This window comes from Salvia splendens, unplaced genomic scaffold (genome assembly GCF_004379255.2).
Source record: "Salvia splendens isolate huo1 unplaced genomic scaffold, SspV2 ctg343, whole genome shotgun sequence".
Lineage (NCBI taxonomy): Eukaryota > Viridiplantae > Streptophyta > Magnoliopsida > Lamiales > Lamiaceae > Salvia > Salvia splendens.
This window is the reverse complement of record NW_024598986.1, coordinates 36,190-46,854: the sequence shown is the minus strand read 5'-3', so window position 1 is coordinate 46,854 and position 10,665 is coordinate 36,190. Positions and strand designations below refer to the sequence as shown.

Sequence of the window (10,665 nt, the reverse complement as noted above, 5' to 3'; positions counted from 1 at the left end):
GTAATAGTAGTTCGAGTATTTTTAATGTATTTTTATATTGTAGAAATGTTTTTAGTAATTGATATAATTTTAAATTAAATAATGGAATGGTGGGACCCTTGCGGAAGAGCATGGATGTGAGTGTTGTGCTATTGGGAAGAACAGAGAGTAAAAAATTAATAAATGTGGGGCCGAGCCCACATGGCAAGAGCATGGATGGGAATGCTCTAATGACGACGTTTAATACATATGTTATCTTATACTACAAGGCATGAAAATTTTCCCATGGATAAATTTGAAAAGTTTTGATTTTATATTTAAGTTTCACACGTTATGAAACTAACCATTAACCAGAAATCAATAGATTTCATTCTTTAATTAACGATTATTCTAAAATAATGATATAAACTTATTGGTTGAGATTTAAATCTCCCCATACAAACACAAAAAACAAAAGAAAGTGGGACAAATATGACTGTATCTGTGCACTAGTTTTCACTAGAAAAATTGCTGGCCATCCCATCAATGTCATCCCCTATTTACAATACATGAAATTAATAATTATAGGAGTATATACTAGATTTCTGCATAATCTTACATATGTACATAGCTGAAAGAACAAGTGACTGAAAAAAAAATGAGTATGTAGACATGGGCTTTGACTATAAATAGTGAAGAGTTATTATCTGATGGAATATCGAGCTAGGTGTCAAGAACTCACACTAATTAATTATTACTATGATAAAGCATACTACTCTATTTTAATCCAGAATAATCTCCAAGAATCGTGACTAAGCTACACTCCCTCTCAAAAGAAAAAATAATTGTCTACAATATCAGTATTTGTCTATGTGAGTCTGCGACAGGTGGTGGAGTTGGAGGCTGCCGTGGGCTGGGCCCCAACAAATTTATTTTTTATTTATATATCGTTTGATTGGTATGTACTAATATCATAATCAAAGATTAGTCGTTTCAGTAATCATCAGATCTCTCCTAAAATTTACATAATCTCTTTGATTTTGTCTTTCTATTACCTAACGTACTAGTAATATAGTTCTAATGATATTTGCTTCATCAATCATCAACATATGATAGTGGGAAAATAGAAATTTTGAATTATTTCTGTAAGAGTCAGCATGCTAATTTCTTTTACCTGCTTTCAACGTTCATTTAATTAAATTGATAAAGTATGGTATCAGAGCGGGTCGCCGACTGTGGGTCATATTTAACTGACCCAGCAGTATATCTGGGCTGAAACCGAAAAAAATGACTGACCCAGCAGTATAACTGGGCTGAAAATTTGGGCCAAGTGGTCCCAACCGATCGAAAAAAATTGGACCGATTGTCCAATCGATTAGAAAAAAGTCCAACCCCTCCAAGGTTCACCTTGAAGGGTTTGAGGGAGGGTGTTGGCAATTGAAACTAAAAATATAACATATAACTGTCCCACATCGGTGTCAAGATAAAACTGAAACTAGTATATTAGTCTCATGGGCCCCTCCTCCTATCACCAATTGGTTTTGGGATGGAATCCATGTATCAGAGCGGGTTTGGACTCAGATAAGGTATCATCATCGTCCTTGATACCTTTCTCGGCCCCTTCCCGTTTTTTTGTTTTTCCTTTTTCCGCTGTACCTATAACCATAAGCCAAAATGTCAAATGACAACTATATAGTAACCGAAACCTCAGATTCATCTATGGCAGATGAATTTGCCCGGCAATTTGCCAACTTTATGCGCAATAGTTTTGCGATGAACCAACCAAATCCACCAGAAACAGCTGCCATGCCATTCAGAATTGACACGCAGCCCCTCCACATTGGTGGGAATAAGTTGAATGGGAAAATTACGCCCTTTGGTCCGTATTGATGAAGACGGCAATAAGCGGTCGGGGAATGGTATCTCACGTCACCGGAGTGCCTCATTCCCCACCGCGAACCGATCCAGCCTTCATACAATGGGAACAAGCCGATCACTGTGTGATCACTTGGTTAGTACAAAACATTGAGCCTCGACTGGTCAGTCGAGTTTCACAACATCCGACGGCAAAGCATATATGGGATGCGTTGGCCGTCACATATGGAGCGGAAGAGATAAAATCCAGGTGTATGATCTTCAGTTCAAAGCAACCACACTGAGACAAGGAAGCAGTTCATTAGAAGAAATATGGAGCCGGTTGGGAGAGATCTGGATTTCAATCGACCAAAAACAGACGAACCCAATGAAATGTCCAGAGGATATGGAGATTCATAACAAATTCATACAAGATCAGAGAGTATGTCAGTTTCTCTATGCAATTGATAGAAATATGAAACAACTAAGAGGGAGATACTGAAAATGGACCCGCTTCCCTCCGTCGACTATGCGTACAACCTGATTCAGCAGGAGGAGACACGACTCCGAGTGCTACAACAGGCAAACACCGGCGGAGCAGCTGCCATGGATGGAATTGGAACTGGCCTCGCCATCCGAGGGTGGCAGAACCCTACCGGCGGCTCTCGGGGTGGCGGTCGCGGCAGCAACGGTGGTGGTCGCGGCAGCAACAGTGGTGGTCGCGGCAGTGGCAATGATAGAAATCGGCGAAGTGATGAAGAAGACAAGTCAAAATTGGTGTGTTCCTACTGCAAACGGAAAAGACACACAAAAGATTCATGCTTTGAACTAGTTGGATATCCAGATTGGTGGGAAGAGAAGCACGGCAAGCCGCCGCAACCGCAAACACCCTGGAACCGTGGCGGGCACGCCGCCGCAGCAGTTGGAGGCGACGGAGGCAACGCCGTGCAGGGGGTCGTGCAAACCGCCGGTGCTGTCCAGCCAGGAGGAAGGACCAGAAATGAAGCTGCTCAGCCGGCGAACACAACCGGGGCAGCAAACTTCGTTGCCAGCGGAAGTGGGAGTGTAATTCACGATTGGAGTGAAGAATTGATGAGGGGAGAGGCGGCGCCTGATTCAGGTAGATTAGGGTTAGGGGGCTCTTTTATTGGAAGCCCCCAAATCTTTGGGAAATTGCAGGTTTTACCCCACCAAAATTCTCAGTCACAATTAGCCCCCAAATCTCCTGAAAATTCCATAATTTCCCAAACCACTTGCCAAAATCGATTTCAGCCTCTCGAGAAGCTTGGAGTTGTGTGTGCAGTATCTAATGGCCATGAGAAAAATGATAAATGGATTTTTGACTGTGGGGCAACCGATACCATAACATATGATGCCTCAGACCTTACCAACCTTCAGAAACCTCTAAAATCTCATATCCAAACTGCCAATGGGGAATTTACGGTGGTTGAGGGGGCTGGAACCGTTAACATTTCCCCAACTTTGCAGTTATCAAATTGTCTATATATTCCTTCGATGTCTCATAAGTTATTATCCATTAGTCATGTCACAAAGGAATTGAATTGTACGTTACTAATGCAGCCACAATTTTGTCTGTTGCAGGATATCCGAACCGGAGAGATAATTGGACGTGGCACTGAACGTGATGGGCTTTACTATGTGGATGAGATAGCTCAAAAAGGGACTGCCATGTTAACTCACGGATCAGCTGACCGGAAAGCTTGGCTTTGGCATCGGCGCTTGGGTCATCCATCTATCGGTTACTTAAAATTGTTATTTCCTAGTATTATTCCTAAGCATGACATGTACTGTGAAACTTGTCTTTTATCCAAAAGTCATCGGAACTCTTACCCATTAAGTAATACTCGTGTTGAAACCCCATTTGCCTTAGTACACTCTGATGTTTGGGGGCCCGCACCAGTTATTGGGGGGCAAGGTTTTCGATATTTCTTAGTTTTTGTGGATGATTGCACTCGCATGACCTGGATATATTTCATGAAACAAAAATCTGAAGTTTTGTCACACTTTACCCATTTCTATAACCTTATCCAAACTCAGTTTCACAAAACCATTCAGGTCCTTCGGTCAGATAATGGGGGGGAGTTCGTTAATTCTACCATGAAACAACTCTTCCAAAACAAAGGTCTTATACACCAAACCACATGTGCTCATACTCCCGAACAAAACGGTGTGGCTGAAAGGAAAAATCGATCTCTCCTCGAAATGACTCGTTCTATGCTTATAGAGTCAAAAGCCCGAAACACTTCTGGCCAGAAGCCATTGCCACCTCAGCCTATCTCTTAAACCGATTGCCCACAAGTATTCTCAAACACAAAACTCCTCTACAAGTCTTGTCCACCTTCACAAAAATTCCTCCGCCCTTGACTCTTGAACCTCGCGTCTTCGGATGCTCCGTTTTTGTCCACATTCCTAAACATGAAAGAACTAAACTATCCCCTTGCGCTATCAAATGCGTTTTTGTAGGATATGGGGTAAATCAAAAGGGGTATAGGTGTTTCGATCCAAAGTCCAACCGGATGTTTGTTACAATGAACTGCAACTTTCTTGAAACTGAGTACTTCTTTACCCATCTTAGCGGTCAGGGGGAGAGTAATGTTAGGGATAACAATGATACGGACCCGCTAAGTTGGATCTCAATGCCACTGCCAACGCCAAGCAATCCTGATGCGGATCTATCAGAGAAAACAGTAAGCAATTCCGCTGAGCAAGTCTCTGATGTGGTAGAGTCCATCGTAGAAAGTGGCATCGCCTCAAATATTTCTCCGTTAAGGTTATCCAATGTAAGTAATCCTGTGGATACAGATAATTGTTTGGCTAACACTGTAAGTGCAGAAGAAAATTCAATTGAGGCCGAAGAAAGGGAAATTGAGGAAGTCGAGGTCGAAGGAGTTGACCCTGACACTGGGAGGTACATACTTCCACCAAGGTCAAACAGAGGAGTTCCACCCAAAAGGTATACGCCAGAGAGGATTGACAAGAAAAAGCGGTACTCTGTTGTGAACCTAGCCAAAGGCCATTTATCAGAGATGGCTCGGGCTTTCGAGAATGCACTATATGAGGAAGAAGAAATACCACAGACATGGGAAGAAGCTATGAAATTCAAGCATTGGAGGGAAGCAATGAAGAAAGAGATTGATGCACTGATTCGAAACCACACATGGGAGAAATGTGCTCTACCAGAAGGGAAACGACCAGTGGGTTGTCGATGGGTCTTCACTATCAAAAGAAGACCTGATGGCTCGATAGAAAGGTACAAGGCACGACTTGTCGCAAAAGGCTATACTCAGACATATGGAGTTGACTATTCTGAGACCTTCTCTCCAGTAGCTAAGATGAACACAATTCGGGTGTTGTTATCCATTGCTGCTAATAGGGACTGGCCATTACACCAGTTTGATGTAACGAATGCCTTCCTACATGGAGAGTTGAAGAAGGAAGAAGAAGTTTACATGGAGGCACCCCCAGGTTTTGCAACAGATTTTAAAGCAGGTGAAGGGTGCCGATTGAGGAAGACCTTGTATGGATTGAAGCAATCTCCAAGAGTATGGTTTGGGAAATTTGCTGGGGCAATGATTAGCTATGGATATACACAGAGCAATTCAGACCATACGCTATTTTTTAAGAAGCAGGGTGACAAGATCACATGTTTAATCATATATGTTGATGACATGATTATTACAGGTGACGACCTAGAAGAGATTGAGGAATTAAAGAAAAATCTTTTTCAGGAATTTGAGATGAAGGACTTGGGGAATCTCAAGTACTTTCTTGGGATTGAAGTGCTAAGGTCAACCAAAGGAATTTTTCTGCGACAAAGGAAGTATATCTTGGACATCCTAGCAGAGACTGGCCTACTGGAATGTAAACCAGCAGACACTCCTCTGGCGGTTAATCACGGATTACAAATCAGAGAAGGAGCCAAGTTGGCTGACCGTAGTCGATATCAGCGACTAGTCGGAAAACTCATATATCTCTCGCACACTAGGCCAGATATTGCCTATGCAGTTGGGGTCGTAAGTCAGTTCATGCATAAGCCGCAGACAGATCACATGGAGGCAGCACTTAGGATTTGTCGGTATTTGAAGGGAACTCCAGGGCATGGAGTGTTGTTCGCTAAAAATGGGCATCTTGAGATTCATGGTTATACAGATGCTGACTGGGCAGGGAACCCAAACGATAGGAAGTCTACAGCAGGCTACTTTACCTTTGTTGGAGGTAATTTGGTAACATGGAGAAGTAAGAAGCAGAAGGTGGTGGCTCTTTCGAGTGCCGAAGCAGAATTTCGTGGGATTAAAAGTGGGTTGACCGAGATTTTATGGTTAAGGAGATTGATGAAAGAGATTAATCTCCCTCCAAGCAAGTGCCAGTTGTATTGTGATAACAAAGCCGCTATAAGCATCTCACAAAATCCAGTACAACATGATCGAACGAAGCATGTGGAGGTTGACAGACACTTCATCAAAGAAAACATTGAGAATGGGATTGTCGAACTCCCTTTTGTTCGCTCTGAGGATCAACTTGCCGACATCCTAACTAAAGCAGTCAACTCAAGGAGCTTTGAAGATGTGCTTTCCAAATTGAGTTTTGGAGATCCCACCACTCAATTTGAGGGGGAGTGTTGAGAAAAGGGGAAGTATCAATAAGCATTAAAGAAGAATAGAGTTCCAAGAAGCATTGAAGATGTGCATGCATTGTTCCAATAGTAGTGTAGTTCCATGAATATATATTTATTGTAGGATCTCAAAAGTCACCAACATCCCTATAAATATATGGGTGTTGAGTACCATTTCATCATTCAATCAAAATACAATAATCTTCTCCCATTGCTTTCTTCTCTAAATATGTTGTCTATACCATTTAACATGTATCTCATATTTATAAATTTTCATATTCAACCATATTTTGACTTTTGGTACGTATTGTATTTGTAGGAAACGAACGTTAGAAGTAGCTGCAATTCAGCAAATCAACTGCAGGGCAAATAGTCATCTAGGTTAGGTTTTAATTAACCTACCCTGTTTGGATAAGCTCAATTTCACTACAATTAATTAACCCATAGTGCTATATAATATGGAACATGTCAACCCAACTTAAACATAATTCTCTCTCTGTTTTCTAAGTATTAATTAAATGCCCAACTTTTATTCGCTATGTGTTTCTCAAATTCGAATGTTTTAAGAAATGTTAAAAAAATAAATGTAAAAATCTAAGCGAAAGTGATAGTTATATATACTTTTATAAAATCATTTGATTGAAATGATAAGTCATATCAAAATTAGTGAAAATGTACTGAAACATGTAATGATAAATATCCCAAAATGAAAATATAAGACATTTAACATGGAATTCAAGGAATAAATAATTAGAAACATACGGAGACAAGACTTACAAACTCTAAAATTGAACAAAGGGGGAAAGTATGACTTCAGAGTAAATTTAAGTGAAGTGAGATCAGTTTATTATAATATTACATCAAAATAAGTTTAAGTGGTAGAGAAAATATTCAACCCTTGTATAACAGTAAAAATCATGCATTCTATATGTAAGTTGGACATAAAATTAACCTAACCATTTTACTTATAAGCATGCATCAAATTTTATAAGTATAAGAATGTGGGCATAGCTTCCTCAACTTTATTTTATATTCATTAAAATATATGTAGTGTGATTAGACGAATCATAAAAAGGAAAATGTGATGGAAAGGCACTGTGTAGGTCTGTTTTAAGCTAAAAATTGGATTATGAAATGTAGGTTCCATGCAAGCAAAAGTGTGGCAGGGATAACGAGATCTGGTCTTGGTCGGTGACACGTGTAAGATAGAGAGCAGTCATAGGCCCAATATATAAATATAAAGCACATACATTTTCACCGCCCATTACGTATTTTCCATACTTTATTTGTAGGACTGAGAATAAGGGTAATGCTAAAATGACAACACCTCTTAAAGTAATCTCATATCATCATTTTTAGCCAATCATTTGTATATATGGACGAATAATCAGCTGTCATATGGTAATCATAAAAAATGCTCAAGGGTAAATTTTTTCGGCCAACAATATCCAATACACTATATATCAATTTTTCTTGGCTAGCAATATTCAATACGCTAGACAGCAATCTATAGATTACTGTTTAACGTTTATACTATTGATGTGTAGCGTTTATAATATTACTAGATACGTAATGTCACAGTATCACTTTAAGAGATGTTGTCATTTTATCCATCAAAGAAAAGAGAATCCATTAAATATAATGCATCCAAAGCAAAAAGGACTAACCCCAAATCTTCGTGTGGAAGAAAATTAATTTAATTAATTATTTATTTATTTATTATACGTGCCAACAGCGCTTAAGCCACATGCACCCCGTCTTTCGATGTCCCTTTTTTATTGGTTGTATTTTAAAGGAAAAGTTTATCTTTTCCAAAAAAAAACAGAGGAAATATGCATAAATATATGTGTAATTCGCAATAAAAAAATTTACAAATATGCCGATTGGTAGAGCTATGTGTTACTTTTTATATTGTAAATTTACCTATCAAGACTCCGATGAGGAAAAAAAAAATTGTCGTGAGTTATTAGTGTGGTAATATTTCACTCGGTACAATAACAAAGAATATAAATGGTAGATTTCTAATTATAGAGAAAGAGGAAAAGTACTAAAAAGTGGAAATTTTCTTTTTCCTTATTTTTTGAATAATTAATTAGTTGAGAGATGAATCGATACGCAAATGAAAAATATGTATTCAAAATTTTGAAAATATGTGGTTGAAATAATTCTCTACGTCCCTAGACTCTCCCAAACTATTTTTTAGGGTCTTCACATTTCAAAATTCCTTGATTCGTCGGATTCGGAAATTTTGATCTTCGCCCTATAATGGGAAAATAACGTTATTTTTCAAGAAAAATAAAATCAATTATCCTAAACAAACTTAATACGAGTATAAAAATATGAGTACCTATAATTTCTCCTTCATCCAAACTAATACTTTCACTCCATCAAATAACAATATGATCTTTTAAAATATTTTTTTTGAGTCCACAACTATATATGTACACATCAAATAAAAGTATGAATGAATAATGATAAGATATTAAGATCGGTGATATGAGAAAAATACAGTATCTTTTATTTTTGGACATATAGGAGAATATGAGATTGAAAAGTTTGTTTTAAAAATTTTATTATTTGCGTAGAATAACGAAGTGATAAGTTTACAACTCTTTCTTAATACTAACAATTAAATGGAGCAATTAAATGGAGTGGACTTAGGAAGTCTACGTGGTCGTAAATCGTAATAATCCCCCCACTTCTTGGTTCGAAAATACTACTCCTATTAAGATTTGACTTTCACTGTAGACTTCACAATATTATATTATAAAGTATGATACATATATAGTGGCTAGGAATGAAAAGACGCAAACCTATTGACACCAAGAATCTGAATTTGACAATTCGTCATTAAATTTTATTACATTTAATTAGAATTTATTAATTATATTTGAAATGTTATTAAACAAATGCATCAAATATGTCTATGAACTAGTAGTATACTTCCTTTCATTTTTCATGTATGGTAACTACCTCCATGGTGGAATCCATTCTACTAACTTTATTTGTTCATATTTATATATTTATTATTTATGACGCATCCAATAGCTCCATATATTTAACTTGATATTTCCTTGTCAATTCTAATAACTTTAATAAATCGCATTCCATATATAATTAACTAATTTCACTTATTAGAAATAGATTATTTACAAAATCACACCACAATATGTCAAAATCAATAACTACATGAGACCAAAACGCAGAGTAATTAACAAAACCCACCCCACCCCACCCCACCCCACCCCACCTCTCTCTCTATAAAAGAGACCAAAATCTCGACCACCCAAAACAATCCAACTCCATTCCAAATTTCCAACACGCCAAATTAAAAACACTAATTCCAGTCATGTCAAACGGCTACAGCCACTCCCCGCCGCCGGTCCACCTCTGCTTCTTCCTGATCATCCTCTTCACCTTCGTCGGAATCACCTGGTACATCAACTACGAGTCCATCTTCGAGGGCCTCTTCGATCAGATCAAGCTCCTCCTCATGCTGTCGCCGCTCCTCCTCCTCCTCGCCGTGCATTTGCTCTCCGCCTTCGACGCCTCCTTCTTCTTCCTCCCGCTGCCGGAGCAGGACTCCTTCCACCGCGCCGGCGGCACGCCCTGGGGCGTCGGCCTCCTGCTCGTCCTCCTCTTCTTCATGATCTCCTACCAGTCCGATTTTCGCGAGCGCTGGTTTCCGCTGCTTAGTTGATCGGAGTAGTGAAGACGACGTCGTTTTTTAAATACTTGATTAATTAAATATGATCGCCGTGTTTTGATGTGTATATTGTACATCTTCTTCAAGTTTTCTTCTTTGTTGGGGTATTTTTTTTGTTTTTCTACCTTTTTTTTGGTGTCTAGTTAACTTTTTAGTTATTAATGAGAGGGTTAGAGTTAATGGTGTACTATTAATTATAATCTGTTATTAATTCTACCTTTTAGTTTATTCTTATGGTTTTTAACTTTCAGTAACTATCAAGTTTACTTTGCCATGGACTAGTCTCTCTCTTGTGTGATGTGGTGTTTTTTGTTGTCTGAAGTTTTTTTTGGTGTGTGTAGTTGCTTTTAATTACTTATTAATTAATGAGAAGATTATAGTTAATGGTCAAGTACTATTTTAATCTAAGTTTCCTTTATTGTATTTTAATCTAAGTTTCCTTTATTCTTACAATTTCTATCTAATTCATTAACTATCAAACTTACTTTGCTAACATTTCACTAGTCTCTACTAA

The 10,665-nt window shown here is 38.4% G+C and overlaps 2 protein-coding genes across 2 annotated transcripts; both read left to right on the top strand.

Annotated features, from left to right (window-relative positions):
- The first annotated feature begins 2,316 nt into the window (after nt 1-2,316).
- Nucleotides 2,317-6,778, top strand: LOC121789816 (uncharacterized transmembrane protein DDB_G0289901-like). The gene is made up of 3 exons (XM_042188175.1): nt 2,317-2,563; nt 2,657-2,932; nt 6,765-6,778. The coding sequence occupies exons 1-3, from the start codon at nt 2,317-2,319 to the stop codon at nt 6,776-6,778; spliced, it is 537 nt and encodes a 178-aa protein (XP_042044109.1).
- A 2,967-nt stretch (nt 6,779-9,745) lies between these two features.
- Nucleotides 9,746-10,379, top strand: LOC121789812. The gene has a single exon (XM_042188172.1). It carries the CDS (start codon nt 9,795-9,797, stop codon nt 10,143-10,145), a length of 351 nt encoding a protein of 116 aa, XP_042044106.1. The 5' UTR covers nt 9,746-9,794; the 3' UTR covers nt 10,146-10,379.
- The last annotated feature ends 286 nt before the right edge of the window (nt 10,380-10,665 follow it).

What these genes read in the sequence shown, in the direction of transcription:
- LOC121789816 (XM_042188175.1), top strand. Translation starts at nt 2,317, where the DNA reads ATGGACCCGCTTCCCTCCGTCGACTATGCGTACAACCTGATTCAGCAG. An exon ending in CAATGATAGAAATCGGCGAA is followed by an intron (nt 2,564 to 2,656) that starts GTGATGAAGAAG and finishes TTGGATATCCAG; the next exon opens with ATTGGTGGGAAGAGAAGCAC.
- LOC121789812 (XM_042188172.1), top strand. Translation starts at nt 9,795, where the DNA reads ATGTCAAACGGCTACAGCCACTCCCCGCCGCCGGTCCACCTCTGCTTC.